Consider the following 24637-nt stretch of genomic DNA (forward strand, 5'->3'; position numbering starts at 1 on the left):
TTAGAGGAAGACCAGCAAGTAGTGAGTTGCAGTAGTCTAGCTTTGAGATCACAAGAGACTGCACAAGCACCTGGGTAGCTTCCTGCAAAAGAAAGGGTCGAAGGGTCTTGCAAAAAAAAGGAGGAATCTGCAAGACCGGGTTAGATTAGAAACTTGAGTTAAGAATGACAACTGGTTGTCCAAAAGTACGCCCAGGCTATGGGCAGCTTGGGGTGGTGATACCAGGAAGTTCTCAAAGGAAACAGTGAGGTCATGGTAAGGTTTGGGAGTACCTGGGATAAACAGAAGCTCAGTTTTACTGGGGTTGAGCTTCAAGTGGTGGGCTGTCATCCATGATGCAATGTCAGTCAAGCATGCTGAGATACATCTGGAGACCTGCGTGTCAGAGGGTGGAAAAGAAAGAAATAATTGAGTGTCATCTGCATAGCAGTGGTAGGAGAAACCATGAGAAGATATTACATCACCAAGAGAACGAGTATACAAAGAGAAGAGAAGGGGGCCCAATACTGAGCCTTGTGGAACACCAGTGGAGAGTCTATACGGTTTGGATGTGGATCCTCTCCATGTCACCTGATAGGACCATCCATCCAGATAGGACTGAAACCATCTCCAAGCAGAGCCAGTCACACCAAGCCTGGAAGGAACAGAGAGAAGAATATTGTGGTTCACTGTGTCAAAGGCTGCTGAAAGGTCTACAGTTTGGCAGCTGTTTGGCAGCTTTAGCAGCATGAGTCACCGCTATGAGAGCCGTTTCTGTAGAATTTGCCGGTTTGTAGCCAGACTGATTGGGATCATGTAGCTGGTTCTGGGTGAGAAAAAGAGACAATTGATTATAAACTGCTCGTTCAAGAGCTTTTGAGAGGAAAGAGAGAAGTGATACCGGTCTGTAGTTGGTAACGTTGGAGCTGTCAAAAGTGGCCTTCTTGAGGATTGGTACCACCCTGGTGGTTTTGAATGCAGTAGGCACATATCCAGAAGATAAGGAGATATTGATGATGACAGAGATGAAAGGAAGCAGATCTCTTGCGATTGTCTGGAACAGTGCAGAAGGAATTGGATCAGGCGGAAATGTAGTCGGATTGCTGGAAGTCAGGAGTTGAAGCATTTCATCTGTGAAGAGAGGAGAAAAAGAAGTCAGAGAGTTGGATGTTGGGGAATGCACATTAGTTGGAGGAGTGGGAACAGAGGAAAAGGACTGGTGGATTGCTGCAACCTTCTCCTCAAAGAAGGTTATAAAATCTTCCAGAGTAAGAGATGAGGAAGGAGGGGGAGAGGGAGGATTAAGGAGAGAAGAAAAAATAGTGAAGAGCTTGCGTGGATCAGATGATGATGATTCGAATTTCTCTCTGTAGTAGGATGACTTTGCAGATGTTACTTCCAATGAGAACTTGGAAAGGAGAGACTTGTATGAGCTAAGGTCTGAATCTACGTGAGATTTCCTCCACCACCTCTCTGCAGTCCTTAGTTCTCTCCTGTGGCAGCCAAGTGTTTCTATTAGCCAGGGGGCAGGTGGGGAGGACTTAGCGGGTCTAGAGGAGAGAGGGCACAGAAGATTCATTGATGAGGAGAGTGTAGAAATGAAAGTATTTGTAACTGTATCCAAAGAGAGAGAGGATAGAGAGTCATGATGAGGAAGGGTGGACAAAATAGTAGAAGTAAGGGAAGACGGAGTTATGGAGTGCAGATTGCGACAGAGGAAGGAGGAACATGTTGGAGAGGACTGTATGGAAAGAGCAGGAAAGGAGAGAGAGAAGGATAGAAAGTGATGGTCTGAGAGGTGGAGGGGGTGACTGCGATGTCCGATGTTGTGGTGGTACGGGTGAAGATCAGGTCCAGAACATTGCTCGCTTTGTGAGTCAGAGGAGAGTGGTTGAGGGTGAGGTCAAATGCTGTCAACAGTGGAAGGATGCAGGAGGAATGCAGCTTGTCTGATGGAAGGTTGAAATCACCAAGGAGAATGAGTGGATTTCCTTCAATGGGGAAATGACTCAGAAGGATTTCGAGCTCATCAATGAAGTGATCTAGGGAACCTGGAGGGCGGTAGATGACAATGATAAGAAGTTTGGTGGGGAAAGACACTGTAATGGCATGAAATTCAAAAGAGGAGATGGAAAGTATAGAGAAGGAAAGTGGAGTAAAACACCACTCTGGAGGCATTAGTAAACCTGTGCCACCACCCCTGCCGAGACGCCTTGGAGAATGCGTAGATGAAAAAGCAGAGGACAGGGCAGCCGGAGTCGCCGCATTATGTAGTAAACACTAGTACCTTCTCCTCTTCGGTCGTCTCTGCCATATTGGGTAGTGTTCTTCATGCTGCTAAAGTGTTTCTACATGACTGAAAGTATTCTTCAATAGTCCCCTCATGCAGTCTTGTGTAGTCCACCAGGTCTTTAGACGTTAACATTTTAGCAGCGTGTCCGATTTATTTTGTCTCATGGAAGCCTGCTCTGCAGGCAAGGACTCTATGTTTGTTCTAGTGCTCAGAGACATGCAGATGCAAATGTTTCATGTAGGTTCACCCACAGACCCTTCATAAGTTTGTCATAACTGAAGCAATCAAATGGCTGGCTAAGAAAGAAAAAAAAAGGTCAGTTGTCCAATTACAATGAGGAACTGAAATTGAAGGACCACAATGCCTATTCATTTCAACCAATATTGAAATGCAGTGTGCCATGGCAGATCCAATAAGGTACAATGGAGTCAAAACACAACCTCACTATCCCCTTAAACCTAGATGGTGTGGTAGCCTGGTGGCTAGGCCTTTGAACTCCCAGTTTGAAAGCTATGGGTTTGAAGCTCGGGTTTGCCATACAACCTGTTAGGTCTTTAATCCTCGTCTCCAGAGGTGCTGACTCCAGCTTCCAAAGATGCTGGGATATGTGGAAAAAGAATTTCATTGTGCTGTATATATTACCAAATAAAGGCATTTCATCTGGCCTAGCTTTAAACAAAAAAAAAAAAAGACAAGTCTTACTTTCCTTTAGTTTCTCTGTTTCTTTAATGATTCACTTGGTGCATATGATGATTTGTGGAGGGGATTCACTGCCTTGAGCTCTTAGACGCATATCTGTCTACACTCTGTGCCTCATCTGTTGGGGCACCATTTTCAACCAATATTCTTCAGATACTACAGCAGTTTTACTTGGTCTCGCCATCCCTTTGCCACTTTCAAGATCTCTAAGACTTATTCTTCTCAAAAGAGTAAGAAAAAACAGAGTTGAAAGCCTATTATTGTGGTTATTTTGCTGGCACTTTTTCAAACTTCGTTGCCTGTGCTAACTTAAGTTTGGCTCTCAGATATTCATGAGTCACCTAGAACAAAAGTCTGGAACTAACACTTGTTCCATTGTGCTTCTACAGCAACCACAAATTACCACACTATTTGATGAGAAACTGCTTGTGTTAAGCAACAAAATGTGTTTGGTGTCCAGAAACAGGGTTGCACACAAATGATGATGGAATGTTTAGCTGGTTAACTAAACATATACACTGAATAGCCATTTTATTAGAGACACCCATCTAGTAGAGCATTGTACCTTCTTTGACCTTCAGATTCTAGACGGAATAGATTACTAGGTGTTGGAATCATTCGGCAGGAATCTAGGCTCATGTGGATAGGATAGAGGACCCAGGGTGTCCCAAGCAAACATTATCTACACCTCCACCAGCCTCAAATGTTAACACCTGACAGGGATTGATGCTGCTTGTGCTGAATCAGCATGGTGCAACAAAAATCTGGATTCATCTACCCAGCTAATTTCTACATTGCTCAATTATCTAGTTTTTGTGCTCCTGTGCCCACTGGAGTTTTGCCTTTTAGTTTCTTAGACAGCATTGGCACTTGAACTGGTCATCTGCTGTTACAGCCCAGCTGTGCTACCAGCATAGTATTTGGTTGCAATTTACTATGGTGTTCACCAGAACAATTCTTAACATCCGCACAAGATACCCTTTTGCTGGAGTTTTTCCTCGATCACACCATTCTCTGTATACTGTCGACCTGCTCCATGAGAAAGCTCCACAAGGTCGTCAGTCAATGATGTGTGCGGAAAAAGGGGCTCACTGAATACATATATGCATGTAAACCACAGCTTTTTTTTTTTTTTAAAGTGTCATTTGTTAAATGAGGCTTTATTTAATATGAATCTACAAAAGTGAGTTCCCTCACAAGGCTTACAAGGAGAGGTTGACATGTAAGAGATGCATTTTAAGGAGAAAAAAAAATCTTTAAAACCTTAAATTTTAAGAGCAAAGTTTCATATAGTCATGCATGCTTAATTTGCATTCCTGTCTTAAGATCATGCATATTAACCTTCTTCCCCAAAATGTTTATCCACTTCTTTCCCATTCCAATGTTCAATGAAATTGTCATTTAATTTAGCTTCTTCTATAGTGCCCGAACGCTACTGCCCTGGGAGGAACTGTGGAGCCAGCTGCTGTATTGTTTGGGGGGGGGGGGGGGGTTATGGGACTTGTAGCTGCATGTACGTTGTTCAGACAGCCCAGCAAGTCTGAGGAACATCCAGCACACTGTTCTGCATACAGAACAGTGACTCACCAACCAGAGCCTCACTTAGACACATCTGGACAGGGACTGTTGTGTGCTTGTTAATTAGAAAAAATGACCAAAAAAAAAAAATAACACGCCAACATCAGGCATCCGATACAGAAGCCAATATACAATTAGTATGCACGCTTCTCGAGATTTCCCAGCAAAGTTTCCAGTCACTATTAGTCATGAAAAAACTCTGCATTGGCACATCAGTTCACACTTGCATTCTTTCCCAATCCTTTTACCGTATAGGAAATAAGAGAAGCCAACCAAACATGCTAATGTCTTAAAATGACTATAGGCTAGGAACCTCTAATGAGCATAAGATCAGTTGCAGCATGCTAATTGGTATTCATCTTTGTCCACTGACAGCTTGACTAAACTATTCCTTTAAAGTGGAACTTAGGCTTGGCAGTTCAGAAAACAGGGAAGATTGGAAGTTTTAAAGATTAGAATTAATGGGCCATTAATGCCACATCTAAACAAATGTTTATACTGACACACTGGGGACCATTATGGTTTATAATAATAATAATCAAAATCATAATAATAGTGATTAAAATCACAGTTAGATGAAAAACAACAAACATACTCTTTCTGGAAGTCTATAGTTTAAAATCATTATGAGGTACAGTCAACAGCTTTATCTAGGCACACCACTACAAAAAAAAACAAAAAAAAACAAAACACCCACAAATAATGTAAAATGATTTAATATAACTGTCTAAAATGGTTGTCTCCCAAACACTTAAATCCTAATAAAGATGAATGAAATAATCCAGTATTCTGGGTGAAAAAAAAAAAAAACCAGACCAACAGACCAGCGCGAGTCTACATGGTGCACAAGCTTCCCACACGCTTCGTTCACGTGAAACAGCGTCCTGCCAAAACATCACAGCCAACTGCTCATTTGAGTGCCCCCCCCCCCCCCCCCCCCACCCACAATCCCCCAAAGAAAGGCTAATAACAGAAATAGTGGACTCTGAACATAGCTACAGGGTTACACTCAGAACAAGCTTGACAGACAAAGAAAACAAGCTCAGCGGTGAGTTCAGTATGAGGTCAGTCCTGGAGCAGGTGAACAGGACGTCAGCAGGATGCCGGCAGGATTGCGTCAGTGTAGATGGGCAGGGAAATGACACAGCCTGAAGGGGAACTGCACTGTGTTGGGTAGGTTTCTCTGGACATGCTGAGAAGTTGGAGTTCAGTTCAGCTGCAGGTGACCATGAGCTTGCCCATATTGGTTCCTTAAGCACCCAGTCCTGGTGTGTCCTTCACCCCCTCCTCCTCCTCCTCCTCCTCCTCCTCCTCCTCCTCCTCCTCGCACCAGAGCGCTCTACTCTCCTGCCCGCTGTTGTCCCACCTCAGCCAGCACTCGCCCCGCCCACACTTCGCCCACTCTTACTGCACAGACTGCTCATTGGCTGTGCTGCCAGAGTCCTGGGGCTTCATGACATCAGGGAGCTCTGGAGGGTTAGAGAAGGGCTCCACATGCAGCAGCTCGAATGCATCGTCTGGTTGGGGGGAAAGCGAAAGCAAGAGAAAGAAAATACAACAGGACATTACTTAAGGCAACATTTTTTTATATTGTACTTTTATATATTGCACACTTTAAACTTTAATGTTTACATCCTGAAATATCACAATGAGCTAGAATTCTAATATTTGGGTGACAAACTTCTAACCCTTCTTCTAGTGTTTGCACTTTGGCACATTCTTGCAGGTGCTGGATCTGGGCAGGCTGGAGGCCAGAAGCACATCATCTGGGCGGAGACTTAAACATTTTGATCATTTATGTCTCAAGGCCTGTAAAAACTGCATTCAGGCGCAGCGATAAATACAGATAGACTGTGTAAACAAAACAGACAATAGACTCTATATTCTGACAAATATGCATAAAATGCATATACTGTAGTTTTTTGTGCTTGTTTTTTAACAATACTAGTGATATGAACGTATCCCGCTAGATCGCGTTGTACTTGGAGCTCTAGAGTTCAATTGAGAGTATTGGTTACACTAGTCACAAGGTGTCAGCAAACCACTGTAGAAAACCTTAAGTTACATTTTAATTTTAAAATTTTTCTAAGCTCTCAGTTATTGCCAGTTTGGTTTAAATTGCACACAACACACATGAATCTTCTAAAATCACAAGTAAAATAGAAACTGAGAAACCAACCAACCAAAATGGTTACCTACAGTATGATGTCACTGTAAACTGCAAGTAACAGCATACGGTAAACAAGACCCATGTAAGGCATAGTGAGAGTAGGAGTAGTGAGGAGGGCAAACACCCCTGATGGTGAGGGTAGGGGTACCAAGGAAGGCACATACCACTGAAGGTGAGGGTAAGAGTAGTGAGGAGGCCGCATAGCACTGATGGTGAGGGTAGGGGTAGTATGGAGGGCACATACCACTGATAATGAAGGTAGGGGTAGTGAGAAGGGGGTGTAGAATAGGGCACATACCACTGATGGTGAGGGTAGGATGGAGGGCACATACCACTGATAATGAAGGTAGGGGTAGTGAGAAGGGGGTGTAGAATAGGGCACATACCACTGATGGTGAGGGTAGGATGGAGGGCACATACCACTGATAATGAAGGTAGGGGTAGTGAGAAGGGGGTGTAGAATAGGGCACATACCACTGATGGTGAGGGTAGTATGGAGGGCACATACCACTGATAATGAAGGTAGGGGTAGTGAGAAGGGGGTGTAGAATAGGGCACATACCACTGATGCGCAAGGCAAGTCCTACAGTAGCAGGAGCCTGTGGTCTGGCTGTCTGGTTGGTAAAGCCACAGTCTCCCAGTGTTTTACTGTCTTCTAGCAGCTGGTCATCCTGAATACACATATACACACACGCACGCACACACACCCAATGAGAGTGACATGGCAGGCTTTGTCAAACATGCAGTAACTCTGGTCATTAGCACACACCTCTTTCTACAGGGTACAGAAGGCAGGTGCTGAGGTTCAGTGTGTTTACATGTTTCACACTAACTGGGCAGGACAGGTCATTTTTGCTCGTCACTGTATTCATGTGCAGTTTGGGAAGTGTCCAGGCCAGTGATGGCCAACTGCAGAGTGTAGCTCCACCCTCCATCTAACACACCTGCTACTGCTAATCATCAGGGCCTTCTCAAAACCCAGACTGGTCAAATGAGGTGTGAAATTCAGGCATGAACTAAACTCTACAGAAAAGAAAAGCTCCAGAGATGCCGACCACGGGTTTAGTCTGATAAAATAATTAGCATGGATTACAAAACCTTGAGTGTTGACCATCAAAAATGAACCAACCCACCAAAAAATCCATCAGCAGTTTAACTGTCATTTACAGGACCACTGTACTAATTTGACTAATAAATACTAACACCATGTTAACTGGTACCATTAACAAGCACACTGTTTAAACTTATTAGATGAATACACGTGAAATATTTTTGGTAATAAAACAGTCAAAATAGTTTAAAGGCTATAAGCAGTCTAAGGTATTCTTATCCTCCCATCTCCTAGTCTTAGGTGATGGAACTCCAGCCACCATGGCTAGTCTCAATCGGTTCTGTCTCACTCCAGTGCCCTGCAAAATTAATGTCCAGCTCAGAGGAAAACCCTGTTCCAGTAATACTGGGGTCTCACTGAAATGGACACCCTACTGTCCTCTGCATTGAAGGAAGTGCATTACACTCACATGAGTGTCAACAGTACAATGCTCACTTCTCCTTTATTTGGATTCCCAAGGACAGAGACCCAAGTGTTGTAGTTATCACAGATTTGAGATTCGTCATGTTTTCACAGATGTGACTGACACAAAAAAGCTATTTAGCAACAAATATGTGTCTGTGCCTAGGGTTGAAAAGCGGTTACTGAATACTGGGTGTGTCTTTCAACAACAACAAAAATGTCAAGGTAATTGTGTATGATAATTTGGTATCTAGGTGACCTGGCAGGGCAAGTATGTATGCAACGTACATGTGCTCTGTGCACTTATAGCATTGTGCACACCGCTGCACAGATAAACACGATAATGCACATATCATAGTCAAGGACAAATGCATCATGTACCAAGAGTGTCCTAGGACCAGCAGGCATGCCTTCTTTTACTACATCAAGGCCATGTTTTTTTTCAGGGGACAGTCATAATCAGGCTGGGCAGCACGTTGAACGTCTTCCGTTGGGATGGTGGACCATGTGGCTCCAACACTTTCCCCTCGTTGAGATAAATCTGCTGGTAGCACTACTCACGAGATCCTATGCTGTCACTAGTCACAGATGTGGATTGAGCTGGGTGCTGTGTGAAGCTGAATTCACTGAAACCCCCAACCAACCCATCAGAGTGAACAGGAAATACTTAGATCCTGAGGCTTGTGTTTTGTTGTGCTACAGCCCATTGCAAGAACAGAAAGAAGTTAAAGAAATTGCAAAAATCGCAGGGTGCCAGCTTCCAATCTGACCATGGTGATCAATTCTAGAGAATAGTTAGAATATGTTGGGTTGGAGGTGGCAGGGCGTACCTTATAAAGCCTCTGGTCTTCAGGAGGTCTCTTCAGAATTCCCTCAACAATGCGCTTCAACTCATACACACTGGTAGACTCTTTAGCGTCAGTGAAGATGGTCGTCTTGTGACGCCGAATCATTAAAAAGACATCCTGGAGACCAAGGACAACAAAAAATAAAACCACACCAACCAATCACCGACATTAACAGTAGCAGCCATTATGGCTCATGCAGGTGGAAGTAGAACATGACCCAATTTACAGTTGAAGACTGAGTTCAAACTCAGGAGCAGCCATGAACAGTCCTAAAGTATTTGACAAGGTAACCAGGATACTGTCACCACAACGTGATTGCAAAGTAACCTAAACACAACCCAGATAATTTCTCTATGCTGTAATGAGACACTGAAATGGGCAATGCAGATCAGTTTTTACTACTAGCATGCTCTGTTTTTAAAAACAACAAACCTCCCCGTTGACTTAACTTTGCATTATCATTATTATTTGCATATCTTTATTATCTGCAGAAGTTTAATGCAATATACGAATCCTAGATGCATGCAAATAAATGTTTTTTCTTTTACATAATGGTTGATTTCAGCCTAATAGTATTGACACATCAAATTAATTTGCTTCAAGAATCAAATTCTAACATTATTTCTTATAGCCATTGGTTGGACTTGTGTTAAGCTTATATTCCCCTTCATCCCTTTGCACTACAGGCTTCAAGGGAAAAGGTTAGGAGAAGCTATTTTCATCAGCACAGCTAGAACACGGAGCCAACAGCAACATTTATTTTAAGATTGTTACTAACTCGTTACGCAAAACACCATCCTGAGAACAAGTAGGTAGTCCTCCCGGTACGGGGTTTCATAGTATGAGTTATTAGAACTTTAAAAAAACAGTGTATTAATTAACTGATTTATGCTGAGACACGATCAATTCATTTATTCCATTCAAAATAGAAACTGACCTCAGGCCAGTGTGAACAGGCGACTTCCAGTAAAAGGAGCCCGTGTTAGATCACCGCATAGCTGACGCTAGCGTTAGAGAAAGTGCGTTACGGACTTTCTCAATATCGAAAGACACGACTACTTAAGGACAGGGACAGCTCCTTAAATGTCAAATCATAAGGTCAAATGTCAAATCAGAACCCTTGCAGCGTTTCAACGACATTTCTGCGTTAGCTAGCCGCTAACGTAACAGCCCCTCGTTATACCGAGCTCGATAGCTAACTAGTAGCTAGCCAGCAATGCTAGCTCGCTAACCGTCTTCAGCAACCGGCAAATTCACTTCCAGTCCACGATTTTGATTTTACTGATTAACAATTTGTGGGAAATGAAAACATGTAAATTACACACTCAACCTCGAAAATAACAGGATTACACTCGAACGACTACTTTGAAGCGGGTGAGCGCGCGTTCGCTTGAACAACGTTACCATGTCTGAAGCTCCGTTGCGCCATCCACCGCCTCGCGCCTCCGCAAGCCCACAATGCACCGAGGCGCACCCAGGCAGCCACGCGAGGACACGTAGTCGTCTGTTTTGGCGCGTGGCAGAGATTTTTGAAACCTTTTACGGCGCCAGCGCGGAGACGGCAAGGACGTTAAATATCTGTCCAGCCACATAGCTTTCATATGAAGACAGCTAGTAACTCGCTCGACAAATGTTTAATGCGTGTTTAGAATCTGAAGAGAAACATTTAGTTGTCACTGGAGTTATTTATGCTCGCTCTAAGCTCGCCTGACTGCCTTGTTGACGTTAGCCGTGCTGTCAGTGTTGCTAGTTATCTAGCTAACTTACTTTATATGTAAGGCGTTTATTTACAATACGTTCTGCACCGAAAGAGGTAGAAGCTGCTCAGTTTGGCTTGGCATTGTATTTTAAATAGGTATTATATTCCAGCTAAATATTCCAGTCTTCCGACTGTTTCCAGATTGTTTGCGTGAAATTGGGTAGTAACCACAGTAAATTTTAGACCTAAAGAATGGAAGTGTTGATTAAGATGCAGATTTGTAAATGTAATTAACGTCGTGGACATACATGGCTAATGTCCTGTCGAAAAGTGTTTTAATTATTATTATTTTTTTTAGATGTTGAAGGCGTGTGTTTATTCCCTTTTTACGCAGCAGGTCTTGGCATGGTAACGTCGAGGCTTAATAGACCCCGCTCTCAACCCCAGCTGTCAACTTCTCTTCTAGAGCTGGTAATTCATATTTTTCCAAAATTAATTTGTATGTTTAAAAACCGAGAAACATTTGACAACTTCAGATGTTTTTTGCTCTACCCCCCCTTCCCCATTCCCCATTCATAACATTTACTTTTTTCAGGTCTCAAGATTTGGGTAAGGAGCTGCACATCATCCTGGCCTTCATGTCTGTCGTCCAGGAGACCAGGACAGTCAGCACGCCCCGCCCCCTGCCTGCGCACTTCTCGCACGCTGAACAGTCCTTCTCGCTGAAGAAGCGCCGCCTGGCCTTCTCTTCCTCGACGTCGTCGCAGTCTGCTTCACCTTCGCGGCTGCTCTCCCAGTCCCTGCCTCCGCGGCCGCCGTCCAAGGGCTGCCCGCCCGTGAGCCGCGTGTTCCCACCGCGCCGTGCCCCCTGGATACCACTATCACGCCGCCTGCTCCAGAACCCACCCCCCTGCTCCCTCTACGACCCTGGGCGTCCACAGTCCTTCTTCAACCAGTGCTTCGTCAACCTGGGCCTCATCGGCAGAGGGTCCTTCGGGGAAGTGTACAAGGTGCAGTTTCCCTGCGGAGTCAGTTCATTTAGAATGTACCTATCTGGCTTGCCGGATGGTCCGCAGTTTTGTTTCACACCAGCTCCAAACAAGCCGGAATCTAGCCGATTAGGAACCCTGGCGCACGTGTACTAGGAGCTGGTTTGGAGGGAAAATGTAAGCTGTCTGCTGGACAAGAACACTGGGTTGAAAAACACTGGATCAGAGGCAGCAGTAACTATATTGTTTTGTCCTAAATCATTTTGCAATCTTTGTCATGAAATGCACATAGGAAGTGTAGGAAGTGTGTGCGACGCTTTGCTTAACTGTACACCATGACTGTAACCAACAGTGTTTTTTTTTTTGTTTTTTTTCCCACCCCCACCTACAATCATGTTAGGTGCGCAGCCTGCTGGACGGCCAGTTGTACGCGGTGAAGCGTTCGGCGCAACGTTTCCGTGGTGAGGCAGAGCGGGGGCGGAGCATTAGGGAGGCCCGCAACCACGAGGGCCTGTGGCCCCACCCACACGTCCTGGGCTTCACTGCGGCCTGGGAGGAGGGCGATCGCCTCTACATCCAGACTGAGTTATGCTACACCAGCCTGCTGCTCCATTCAGAGACCCAGCCCTCTGGCACTGGTGAGTCACGACACACATACAAATACACAAATACAATTTTAGGGCATGTTGTTGGATCTTATAGTTGCTGCCTGCTTGATGTTGGGCCACCTTTTGTCTCTTATGTTCTCTGGCCTGTCCCACTGTTGATAGATAGGTGCAGAATGTTTGTAGGCCAATAATTGTGACACAGATCAGATAATTTACACTTACATTTATGGTAAAAAGACTTTCAATTATGACTGAATACAACTCGAGCAATTGAGGGTTAAGGGCCAAAAAGTGGCAACTTGGCAGGGGTGGGGCTTGTACTGGCAACCTTCTGATTACAAGTTGAGCACCTTAACCACTGAGCTACATTTACAGCATTTAGCTGACACTTTTATCCAAAGCAACTTACAGTTATGACTGAGTACAACTTGAGCAATTGAGGGTTAACGGTCTTGCTCAGGAGCTCAACAGTGGCATCTTAGCAGTGGTGGGGATTGAATCAGTAACCTTCCGATTACAAGTCCTTAACCACTGAGCTACCACTACCCCACACTGTCCATTGTTCTCTGTCCTTTTTTGCTCACCAATACTAATGGCACCACTGAGCTTTACTGTCGTGTGTAATGTCACTTTGCAATAGGCTCCTTTAGGGCTACTAAGATATCACATGGTTAGTAGCTTTCTCTAGAAATTACAGATACTTCTCTGGATTTGACACATTCCTGGATCTTATCTGAATGCTTCTAAAATTACTGAATTTTAAGTGTTCCAGTGGGACCTGTTGTTTTATGTACTTCCGGCATTTTATTCTTAAGATTTGTGTTTTTTTTTTTTTTTTTTAAGATTAGGAGTTTATTTGCAAATGGTTGTTGAAATTGGGTTCTAATTCTTCCTCTTGTTGGTGTTGGTGCTGCTTCAGGTGAGCCATATGCTTGGGATTCCCTTTGTGACCTGCTATCAGCTCTGAAACACCTCCACTCCCAGGGCTTCGCCCATCTCGATCTCAAGCCGGCTAACGTCTTCCTGACACGCTCCGGCCGCCTCAAACTGGGAGACTTTGGCCTGCTGTTCCAGCTTCCTGGAAGTGGTAGAGTGGGCGGGGCTGATGACGATAGAGGGGTGGAGCAAGATAGGATCGAGAAGGATGAAGCGCAGGAGGGTGACCCACGGTACATGGCTCCTGAACTGCTCCGAGGGGAATATGGTGCTGCTGCAGATATCTTCAGGTGGGTGGAGCTCCATTTGTATGGAGACTTTGTGAAGCACGTCATTTCCATAGTAAGTTTGAGACAGCGTCCCGACCTCGGTTTTTTTTTTTGTTGTTGTTTTTTTTCTTCTTCTCATTCATAGCTTGGGCGTGTCCATCCTGGAGTTGGCCTGCAATATGGAAGTGCCTAAAGGAGGAGAAGGCTGGCAGCAGCTCAGACAGGGTTACCTGCCATCCGAGTTCACTAATGGTACCCGGCTATCACAAGTGCTTCTCAATTGTTATCATATATCTATATTATTCATGTCTTGTACAAGTCAGCTAGAGATGGATGGGTTCCCCTTTTGGGTCTTAGTTCCTTTCGAGGTTTTTTCCTCATGCTCTGAGGTTTTTCCTTGCCAGTGTTGATTTTGATTTTCTCACTAGGAGCTTGGATGTAAGTGGCTGACCTGTTTCAGTCACGGTACGGTAGCTGTGGCTTCTCAGAGCATCAGGTCTTTACTTTGTTTGCAGTAGCACCTTGTGTCAGCAATCTGGGCTTGTCAACTAATGGCAAAAATGAATATATCTGTTTAAAATGCTAGAATTCTCAGACACTACGCAAAATAACTTGCCACTGTTATTATGAGGACATTTCTCCCATTGATACAAGAAGAATTTTAGCCCTCTATGTTGAGGCTGGCCATGTGTGGACAGGCATATGTGAGGTCTATGTAGACTTACATATGCACGCGTGGGCCGTGTTCCAGACCTGTCTCCAGAGCTGCAGTGTGTCCTGCGGCTAATGCTGGCTCCAGATCCCAGGGACCGAGCCACAGCGGAGCAGCTCCTGGCTCTGCCCTCCGTACGCAACCACAGGTGGAGACGCCGCCTCTCTCTCCAGCGCCGCGAGAGCTGGCTGTCTGTACTCACCTTCGTCCAGGTAAACTGCCTGCGTGTGAGTGGGAGTGTGTGTGTGTAATATACCAAATGTTATCATTCGCTCCCTGTTCTTTCTAGTGTGTCCTGGCTGCAGTCTGGAGCTTTTTGTGGTCCCTGAAGCTGCGCTTCCTGCCCCGCTACCCTCCACCAACTCCTTGCACACCCCCCAGGGAGAGTTGGGAGAGAGAGGGCGACGTCAGTGCCCTGCAGCACAGTGCCGAGCTCTCGGAAGAGGACAGCCCCATGGAGGCCCAGAGCCTCGAACACTCCCCCACTTTCTCACACAGGTACATTCGGCACACAGTACACATGGTCAGGGTCGTCACTGTAGTTGAAACTAGGTGTGTATCTGTGGTAATTTGCAGAATCATTTTTAAAATGTTAAATGTTACTACTTAAGGGGTTTTAAAGTATAAATAGTACTGTACAGGAAACTATATTGTGGAAATGTTTCATTTATAAGTTTCTTGAGGTCCTTGAGTGTACTGTGTGAAAGTCTTGTTATCTAAGGTAATGAAATGCTGTTTTGTTTTATGGTTTGTTTTTGTTTGTTTGTTTTTTAATTTTATTTAAATTATTATTTGTCTGTCTGCCTGTCTGTATAAACCAAACAGAATCCAGGCCAGTTTATCAGTGGGAAGCACCTCTACTCCTTTGCCCAACTCAAGTGCCCTGACAAACGCCAGCCCTACACAGCCGACCCATAGCCACCATGACAGCACCCACCCCTGCATCCTCTCGCAGTCCTGTACCAGTCTTTGCTACACCCAGCCTGGGTGCACGCCCTCGTCCTCACCCTCACACAGCCTCAGTCTGAGCCCCATACGCTGCAGCTCCTCGACTGGCTCCAGGCACTCGACTCACTCCCTGGACCTCCGGAACCTCTCAGACTCCCCGGCCTCCAGCCGGTGTAGCCGTGCGGCCCGCAGCTGGGTTGAGACAGAGTCTGAGCCTGTCCCAAGGAGCGGCTTTGAGCCAAAGAACCTGCTCAGTCTGTTTGATGAGACCACGACAGAAAGCGAGCCCTGAGGTCTGAAGGCTCTAGAGTGTAGCATGCTTATCACTTTATAGAGGAAACAGGAGTCCGGAGGAGGAGGTGTAAGGCTAGGATGCCTGCATTTAGTAATTGTATTTAGTTACTTTAAATATTCACTGAAAATTGTTATGAACATTTCTGCTTTTTGTCTGTGCCATGTTTGTATATAGCTACTTTATTTTAGGTTTTAGAAACATGTTTTGGTAGAAATAATTTTCTGTGAGATGTTTTTTTTAAGTATAATATTTGCCTGTCCTTGCAGTCCATCATATATGAGAATGACCACAGAACCTGCTGCTGTTTTTTTTTTTGTTTTTTTTTAAAGTTTGTACAAGTGAGTTTTTGTGATGTTATCTGTGTATGCAAATTGTGTGAAATGACTAAATATCGAATTTATGCCGGTTTGTGTTAAATTTTATTGTTAAGTCACATTTGGAAGTTGAGAAAATAGTGGCTCTCCATGTAGTGCACATCTGTTGCTGCAGTAGTAAGAGCATGTTTAAGCAATGCACATATTTATTAATGCAGACTTCTATAAGATAAATGCAACATTTGCATATACAAAAGTAATTTACGTTTACACTTAAGCCAGTTAGCAGATGCGCTTATCCAGAGCAACTTACAAAAGTTTTGTCATTTCATAGCATACCAGTACAGTAGGTTAGAGTCCAGAGGGATCAAAGCAGATGCCTAGAAGTGCAAAATACAATAAGTACTAGAGTTTGTTAGTCAACAAAGGAGCAGTCAACATCAGTGCAATAAACACCCTACAATAAGTACTAGTTTCAGTTAGTCAACATAGAAGTAGGGTCAGTGGTCATTTAAACTGGTTAATACTGGTTTAAAATGTTTGATTTTAGCTGTGAGGTGTGTGTATGTATGTGTGTGTGTGTGTGTGTATATATATATATATATATATATATATATATATATATATACACAACGTTTAGAACTTAGGTTTCAGTACCTCACAGTGTATGACAAGGTTGAAGCTGACCATGAAAAAGTGAAAAGTCAATGTGAACAATTCTAGATTGCTGCCCTGAGTCACTAGTCAAAACGCGAAGTGAAATTTCAAGTTCAAATTTATTTATATAGTGCTTTTTACAGCAAGGGTTGTCACAAAGCAGCTTTACAGAAGTCCGAGTCCAAGTCCCCCCCCCCACCCACCAAGTGAGCAAGCCAAGGCAGACGGTGGCGAGGAAAAATTTCTAGAGTATGAGGAAGTAACCTTGAGATGAACCAAGACCAAATGCAATCAAGCGTCCATCTACAGTGAAGACAAAAATAGCAAAAGCCTGATATTGTCTTGGTGGTGGTCGTAATAATCACAGTGAACCATGATCTTGATTTAATTATGTCAGGTGGGACATACTGTATGGTAAAATAATTTATTTTGCTTCAATTATTTTAAGATCTTTAGTTCTCAAAAATGTATCGGGTACTTTGTTTTTTTCTGCTTATGTTCAAAACAATCCAGGGTGCACAGTATCCTGTGGGTTTGTGAAGCACACACGCAAAGAGTTCTACAACTGTCGCAGATTATAGAATCACTACACTTAGAGGATACTCTCAGCTTTTTTTTTTTTTACTTCGTAGCAAATAAACCTCATATGATACAAAATAATGGTTTGTTTAATATCTTAAAATTCTTGCTTCGAGGAACATACCTCAAAACAAATTAAATAATGTTAATTTATGGAATAAGTTTTTCCAGAAACCGTGTATAGTCTGAGAAAGAACCAAATTGTGATATCTGGCAACCCAGGCTGGTAGGAAGTCAAAAAGGGTAGGATAGCAAGCTAACGCTACGTTTGTTGACGTTAGCCCGAGGGTACAGCCAGTTATCAGGAAAGCTCTGATACTACCAAACCTTGTCGACTCCGGCTTGCTAGCTAGCTATGTACTTAGCTAGCTAATTTGGCTACAAGTACACCTGTTAGAAGATAAAGATCACAAATTAAGGATAGCAAACCGTGTCGGAATGTTTCCTAAAAGGAAACTAGCAGATCTTGTTTTCTCAACCATATCTAGCGCAATACTGGCTAACCTGATATGAATTTGGTCCAATAACGTTAACGCTAGCTTTAGGTACCCCGACGCGTTAGCTAGCCTGCTAGTCGTGCTAACTACGTTGTTCAGAACACAGTTAACGTAAGCGATCGAGCGTGTCGAAACGGACTGTTCGTTAGCTGGAGAGCTAAGCTAGCTAGCGAGCTCTTTTTGAATTATCTTTAGCTATGTCGAAAGTGGAACGTCTGAACGCTCGCGTGACCAAGCTTCTAACGGTCGCCGTGCAAGAGGTACTGGAGGCGGTGAGGGAGACGGTCTCAGAATATCAGGAGAAAACCGCTCGGACACAGAGAGAAAATGAGAGACTTCGGAAGAGGTTACACGAGCTTCAGGAACAAATCAGCAAAAACGCTGGTGAGAACAGACACAGTAAGTCATCAGTTAAACCCTGGTAGACCTAACAGTAACCTAGGAGAGCTACTGTTATTCCAATCTAATTAAAGATGGCCACGGCAAAATGTTTAGCCCATGGTGTGTAAATATCTAACTGTTTTTTTTGTTTGTTTTTGTCATGTTGAATAGGAACAGACCAAGCTGTCGCTACAAGCCATAGTCTGACGAATATAACTGAACCTGAATATTTGTCACAAAGGGAGAAGAGCATCAGCGATGACAAAGGAGAGCCAATACTGGCAGCGGATAGATATCTCAGCGTTGAGTGTGTGAATCTTGTAGATGAACACAGTGAATCAAGCCTGAGTCCCACGTCCTGCAGTCTTCCCCACCACAGCCCACCTCTGTTTTGTCCATCTAGTTTGGTCCATGTTGAGCCAAAGGTCCAACGGTCAACATCAGGTTTTAAAGCTGAAACAGACCACCATGTCTCGGTACCTGAACGCTGCCAAACATCAGACTACCTTTCCCAGAAAGTTATGTCCCCCAAACAGACAGATGACCATATGACTGCAAATTTCGATTCTGAATCACAAGCTGTTAATGTTTTAACCATCAACCCAACCCGCTTGACTGTTAACGAGATCAAAACAGAAGCAGAACCTGATGAGTATGGCTTGTGTGTATCCCAAAGTTTAGCTTATGGCTCCAGAGCATTTAGGGCTGACGGTGCCCAGGCTGAACAGGTCTCAGAGCAGCAGCATCCATGTGGACTGCTCCAGTTCGACTTGAATGGGCCTCTGGAGAGGTTGACGGCCGAGGACATGAACCACATCAGTGCTGCTCTGGACGGAAGAGGCCCGGCATGCGAGGACCTGCCCAATGGACTGTCGTACAGACGTGGAGGCTACAGTGTGGGGCCTCCCCGGCTCCACCCCCGCCACCACCGCGTGGAGAAGCGCTTCTGCTGCGCCCTCTGTGGGCGTGGCTTCAGCCATGCCGGAGACTTCAAGAAGCACAAGCGTGTGCACACAGGAGAGAAGCCGTATTTGTGCACTGTGTGCGGGAAGCGGTTCAGTCAGTCCGGCTACCTGAAGATCCATCAGAGGTACCACACCGGTGAGAGGCCGTATGGCTGCAGTCTGTGTGGCAAACGCTTCAGTCACTCCAGCAACTTTAAAAAACATCAACAGACTCATATTGGACAGGGCTTTTAGGACCCCACAGCAACGATGGATTCTGTGCGTAACTATATAGCGACATAGGAACTCATTTTCCTCTTATATTTTAATGTCCTTTATTTTTCAGTTGATTTTTAATGTCACTGTAGCTCGTCAGACTGTTTTAATGAAATCGTGTACTTGTAAGAGGACTTTTGAGCTGTTTTATATGAGAAGGTTGTAATGGTTGTAAGAATACTGATGTAATAAATAATTGTACAGCCTAATTTATGTTTGTGTTTCTTACCTTGTCAGGGTGAAACAGACAATTGTGATATTTGAAAGCAGCAGTCTGATGAGGGTGACATTTAGGCTTTGTTAGTGAACAGTTTGTTTACACACACACACAGTTGCACAGCAAAACTGTATCAGTAACAGATCAATTTGGACATTTTGCTTGAAAATGGAAAACACATTTCTCATGACTGAGAATCACATTATTGTGGGAATAAACAATAGCACCTTAATGTTGAATTAACCATCATAATGGAGGAAAGTGTGATGTGTCATATCTAGCCAACACAGCGCCTTCTAGTGGCCCTAAACGGAATTCCCATAGTGCATTTCTTGAGCGATTCTTTCAGGAACGTACCATTTCATTGAATATGGGGGTTTAATATTGCTTGCGTTTCAACTGAACGATATTGCGGTTTTATGTAAAACAATGACATGCGACTGTTTCATAACCTCAAAATTATAACTGCGAGAAATCGTTTTAAACTTTTAAAATCGCTACAAAAGATGATTTCTAAGTAGCTGTTTGCGCGTCGGCGCTACGTGATGTGCACATCCCTTATAATGGTAGGTTCCAGCAGCCTTCCAGCTCCTTCCTTTCTCTCTAAGATCTGCAGCCATGAGGTAAGAACGTGATGCTTGCTTCTGTCGAAATAGTTAAGAATCGCTGTAAAGGACGATAATAACTCATAGGGTCTCCACAAACATAAAATCCACGCGTAGTGGAAGATTAAAAATATCCCCAAACGGTTCTCAATTTTGTCTGGAAATCTAATAATTCAAACGTTACCCATTCGTGCAGGCCTCAGTTACACACCGAAGCTCGAGTTGTGTGTTGGCCCACATTCCTGGTTTAGTGCGGTTACGTGGACGACACCGCGTGTGTGGATGTGTATTGCATTAGGCTCTCATATTTTCTAGACATATGCACAATTAATTATGTTTCATGTTGACGTTTGTTGAATATAGCTAGTTAGCTTAGCTAGGTGGCTATCGTCAGCAAGCTAACGCTCGCGTTAGGTTAACGTTAACTGCGTATGTCTTGCTGTTTTGACACTTGGCCAGCTAAAATAACGTTAACTATATTTATAGAAAATTTTACGGTTAGTAGAATACTTCAAACGTTTAGTCTAATTTCAACTATTGATTAGTTCGCAAATATTTACAGTAACGACTTACAAATTTGGTCGGAATCTGGCACGTAGCTGCTTTGAAAGATATTTGTGTGTGGTCTTCTTAGTATGCTCAGGCTCCAGAAGCGCTTGGCGTCCAGCGTCTTGCGCTGTGGCAAAAAGAAGGTCTGGCTGGACCCTAATGAAACCAATGAAATCGCCAACGCCAATTCTCGTAAGTTGTTTCGCCTCATTTATCTTGTTCCGAGTCCGGTTGTGACTTATGCTTGATATCAATGCTTAAGCATTTTGAGTTTAATTACAATTAAATGGAACGTTTGACCATTTGTCGCTACATATGTATCTATTTATGTCCTATTTTAGTTCTGCATCTACAAAGTTCGTTTGTTTTCTAGGCCAACAGATCCGCAAGCTGGTGAAGGATGGTCTGATCATTAAGAAGCCTGTCACTGTGCACTCTCGTGCCCGCTGTCGCAAAAACACATTGGCACGCCGCAAGGGTCGCCACATGGGCATTGGTGCGTATGCGTGGAGAATGTGAGCCGTCACATCTGAACCTGCTGGAGTTCATTTTCAACATGGCTGTAGGGGCAAATGCAGCCTGTAGAGCTTGCTAGGAAATTTGTTTACATTTTCAGCATGGTGTAATGTGTGTTCGTGAACCATAGTCTATGCACAGTCTTGGAGAAAATGCTTCTTGGTACCTTTGAAGTCTTTTCAGGTGCCACAAAGTTAAATTTGACAGTATGGTTCCTCCAACAGCCCGTCTGCCGTGATGGAATCTGAGTGTGTTTGTGGGTCATCGTGATGAGCTTTGGGGAGAGGGGCTGTTTGGTTTGTCACTGGTGGCTAACTTCTGCTCTGCTTTTGCAGGTAAGAGGAAGGGTACAGCTAACGCTCGCATGCCCGTGAAGTTGTGCTGGATGCGTCGTATGAGGATCCTGCGCCGCCTGCTGCGTCGCTACAGGGAGTCCAAGAAGATTGACAGGCACATGTAAGGCCCTGCCTCTCACCCGGTAGCTAGACACTCAGCCAAATGAACTTCCTGCCAAGCTACATTAACTCTTGCTCTTTTTCCCCCCTTATAAATGCAAATCTGAATAGTCCTAATGTGGCGGCAGGCCACGATCTTGTGATGGTGTAGTTGTGGTAGTATTTGTGTAATTGTAATGATCCTCTCCAGGTACCACAGTCTGTACCTCAGGGCTAAGGGTAATGTCTTCAAGAACAAGCGCATCCTGATGGAGCACATCCACAAGCTGAAGGCCGACCGTGCTCGCAAGAAGCTCCTCTCGTAAGTCCCACCCTCGTTTCTAGAGTAGCGTGTTATCCTTGTATAAGAGAACCTGCATTTTCTACACATTAGTATGTGCTCAACCAGTCTGAACAGATATTCATTTCTGATATGAGTAGGAAAGGTTGATTTTAGAGCATTTGGGCTCCAGGTCTTGTGAAATGCACAATCCCAGACTTTAGTTTTTCTCGATTATGTTTATAAATTATAATGGGACAATTTTAATTTATTTTTTGTATGTGATGCTCGACAGTGAGCTCTTTGCTATGTGGCAGGATGCTGATGGGTATTTTATGGCCTGGGGTTACTAAGGAGCTCTGTCCACTGACAGAAATGCTCAGCAGTAAGCTTATCTTGATCATCGCCACCGTCATGCTACTGGTGTCCCTGCGTTCGTGGTGTAAAGTGACCTCAGACAAGCGTGATGTTGGGGTTCAGTAACTAGAAGGCAGGCTGGTTGTCCTGTGAGTGAGAGACCTAACGGCACGTGTTCTGCTTATCCCTCAGTGACCAGGCTGAGGCCCGCCGTTCCAAGACCAGAGAGGCACGCAAGCGTCGTGAGGAGCGCCTGCAGGCCAAGAAGGAGGAGATCATCAAGACCCTGTCCAGGGAGGAGGAGACCAAGAAATGAGCTTTCACCTTCATCCCGCTCCTCTCTCAGTTCTAATAAAACGCACCCAAAAATAAACGCGTTTTGTCCTGCTTCCTGATTTTAATTAATTAAAAGGCGTTTTCACAGCTGGATTATCTTTGTGATTGAGCTACCCAGAATGTTCACAAGGGGAATTAAAAACTTCACTGAACCAGAGGGAAAATGAGGGCTGTAGTAGTGAAATGGATATTCTTTGAAGAGAATAAAATTTACAGCGTAGGTCAGGTAGCTTTATATTGCATACAACACAATTCAATGAGCATTACTAATTAAAGCATAAGACCATTTATATAAATGGGGCAGATTTAAAAAGATGTATTAAAAGATAAATTTAAGGATGAGGCGCAAAGATGATGGAATAAATTGAGGGATTAAGAAAATTTGAGCAAGATTTAAAAGTATGAGAAGTCTGAGGAACTTCTAAGCTCCAGAAATTGGTTCCAGTTGTTAGAAGCATAAAGACTTAACTGCTGCTTCACCAGTTTTGAGTTTTGGTCTTGGCTGTCTGGCCTCTGTCCATGGATCTAAGATCAACTGGGATTGTGTTCTAGAGATGTGTCCTGTGTCTAATCCACTCTGGTTTAAGGACTGGTAGCATGAAAGATTTTGGAACTGCATCAATGCGATTTGTTCTCCATGCTTAAAAGGGCAGTGTTCTGAATCAGCTGTAGCTGTTGAGTGGTGTTTTTGAGGAGTCCAGTTAGACCAGTACAGCAGACCATTTTTGTCCCGCTGGATGTAAACACATGAGTTTCTCTTCTTTTGGGGATTTTTAAGATGATTGAGTTGATGTCTAGTGAAGGCAATTTTACTGTTATTAATAGCACTATGGGTTTACAAATAAGTCTTGAATTACTGTGTTATAGAAAACGTATTATTATTATTATTTTATTATTATTATTGTTGCCTTAGTCAACAGATCGAAGTGAATACCGGTCAATCTTCATTTTAATCACGAGTAGTTAAGTACTACAAACACTAGGCGGCGTCGGAGTACGGCGCTGCATCTCGTCTCTGCTATAGTGGCGTTGATATGGGCGGTTAGGAAAATGTGAACTGCCAGAATACCTTAGGATGCGAATAGCAAGACATATGTTAAAAATATATTGACACTCAGTATGTTCCATCTCAGCTAAAGCATACTAAAGGTAGCTTTTGCCTCTATAGCTTTTCGGTATATCAGCGATCAGTTAATACATTTGTGTCAAACTACTAAATTTCAAGGCTATTTTGTAGTATTTGTGTTTGTATTTTCTGGAGAACGCAATCCTGGAAGCAAACTTGATACCATATTTGTTTTGTTCTCAACATATTTTAAAATCTATATTAATTTAAAATGTATTCATTCGGGTTTATTCCGATCTTCGCTTAATTCATGGTATTACAATCTGATGCTTTGCAGTTAAAAGTGTGACGTGATTGGCAGTGTTTGCGCTAAACCTTCCCCGACTGAAGCTTTAAGTCTGCTGTAATAAATCAGCAGGTCGCCGGTGCTCGTGGTCAGGCCTGCATAAAGCAGGGTCTGAGGCTGGGAGATAAGACTCCTCTCCTGTCTACAATGCCAGGATCTCATCGCTTCTCAAACACTCCCCCCCGCTACGCGTATATGGTCCGCACACCTATTGAGAAAGCGCATTCATTTCGGAGTGCGCGTTTCGTTCCACCGTGGAGGGCCCGAGTCTCCGCAGAAAGTGCTCACTCTTTCTCACTACCTCGTAAACAACGCCAGGATTTGAAACCCGGCGTCCGCGAGTATTAAGGTGTGCCTTGGGATTTATTGTAGCGGTGTACGTGTCCTAATTTGCAGACAGCAGTAATTACAGTAACGTTTGCACTGATGCAGGCCTGGACCGCATTAAAAGGCCTGAGATCGGAGTCTCAGTTGCGCGGAAATGATGTAATTCAGTGGGACGCTATTAAAAAAAAAATCTTTTAGGGACAAAGTGTTCCAAGATATCCCGTGTAATGCTGAATGTCCTTGACTTTTCAGAAAAGCCAAAGCAGGCCTTAAAAAGAAAATGCTCCTCTTTGAGACATGAGTCACCTTCCTTATGTAATCAAACGGGAGTGTGTGTGCGGAACACTGAGTTGTTAAAACCAAACATCTGACGTGAAATTGCTCAGGTGAAAATAGACAAACAGACGGCCCGCCCGGGCT

The 24637-nt window shown here is 43.9% G+C and overlaps 4 protein-coding genes across 8 annotated transcripts; 3 read left to right on the forward strand and 1 right to left on the reverse strand.

Moving 5' to 3' along the window:
* Nucleotides 1–4112: 4112 nt before the first annotated feature.
* Nucleotides 4113–10553, reverse strand: LOC113576879 (elongin-B-like). 3 transcript variants are annotated; one of them, XM_027009220.2, is made up of 4 exons: nucleotides 10485–10553; nucleotides 9063–9197; nucleotides 7282–7390; nucleotides 4113–6066 (listed from the first exon to the last, which is right to left on the reverse strand). In XM_027009220.2, the coding sequence occupies exons 1-4, from the start codon at nucleotides 10485–10487 to the stop codon at nucleotides 5954–5956; spliced, it is 360 nt and encodes a 119-aa protein (XP_026865021.1). In that variant the 5' UTR covers nucleotides 10488–10553; the 3' UTR covers nucleotides 4113–5953. The 3 variants fall into 3 exon arrangements, with proteins under 3 accessions (XP_026865021.1, XP_026865022.1, XP_026865023.1); XM_027009221.2 differs by lacking the exon at nucleotides 10485–10553 and adding an exon at nucleotides 10411–10473; XM_027009222.2 differs by lacking the exon at nucleotides 10485–10553 and adding an exon at nucleotides 10018–10375.
* Nucleotides 10554–10575: 22 nt separating this feature from the next.
* On the forward strand, nucleotides 10576–15938 carry pkmyt1 (protein kinase, membrane associated tyrosine/threonine 1). 2 transcript variants are annotated; one of them, XM_027009165.2, is made up of 9 exons: nucleotides 10576–10935; nucleotides 11174–11250; nucleotides 11375–11789; nucleotides 12169–12406; nucleotides 13296–13602; nucleotides 13727–13833; nucleotides 14333–14505; nucleotides 14583–14791; nucleotides 15119–15938. In XM_027009165.2, exons 3-9 carry the CDS (start codon nucleotides 11418–11420, stop codon nucleotides 15531–15533), a joined length of 1821 nt encoding a protein of 606 aa, XP_026864966.2. In that variant the 5' UTR covers nucleotides 10576–10935; nucleotides 11174–11250; nucleotides 11375–11417; the 3' UTR covers nucleotides 15534–15938. The 2 variants fall into 2 exon arrangements, with proteins under 2 accessions (XP_026864966.2, XP_026864967.2); XM_027009166.2 differs by having other exon boundaries at nucleotides 11177–11250.
* Nucleotides 15939–17368: 1430 nt separating this feature from the next.
* LOC113576864 (zinc finger protein 768-like) lies at nucleotides 17369–19650 on the forward strand. Of its 2 annotated transcripts, none has more exons than XM_027009200.2 (2): nucleotides 17369–17982; nucleotides 18136–19650. In XM_027009200.2, the coding sequence occupies exons 1-2, from the start codon at nucleotides 17781–17783 to the stop codon at nucleotides 19161–19163; spliced, it is 1230 nt and encodes a 409-aa protein (XP_026865001.1). In that variant the 5' UTR covers nucleotides 17369–17780; the 3' UTR covers nucleotides 19164–19650. The 2 variants fall into 2 exon arrangements, with proteins under 2 accessions (XP_026865001.1, XP_026865002.1); XM_027009201.2 differs by having other exon boundaries at nucleotides 17369–17967.
* A 323-nt stretch (nucleotides 19651–19973) lies between these two features.
* rpl19 (ribosomal protein L19) lies at nucleotides 19974–22515 on the forward strand. Its single transcript, XM_027009238.2, has 6 exons — nucleotides 19974–20024; nucleotides 20641–20747; nucleotides 20929–21051; nucleotides 21407–21527; nucleotides 21717–21827; nucleotides 22335–22515. The coding sequence occupies exons 1-6, from the start codon at nucleotides 20020–20022 to the stop codon at nucleotides 22456–22458; spliced, it is 591 nt and encodes a 196-aa protein (XP_026865039.1). The 5' UTR covers nucleotides 19974–20019; the 3' UTR covers nucleotides 22459–22515.
* Nucleotides 22516–24637: the final 2122 nt, after the last annotated feature.

This window comes from Electrophorus electricus, chromosome 14 (genome assembly GCF_013358815.1).
Source record: "Electrophorus electricus isolate fEleEle1 chromosome 14, fEleEle1.pri, whole genome shotgun sequence".
NCBI classification, from domain to species: Eukaryota; Metazoa; Chordata; class Actinopteri; order Gymnotiformes; family Gymnotidae; genus Electrophorus; species Electrophorus electricus.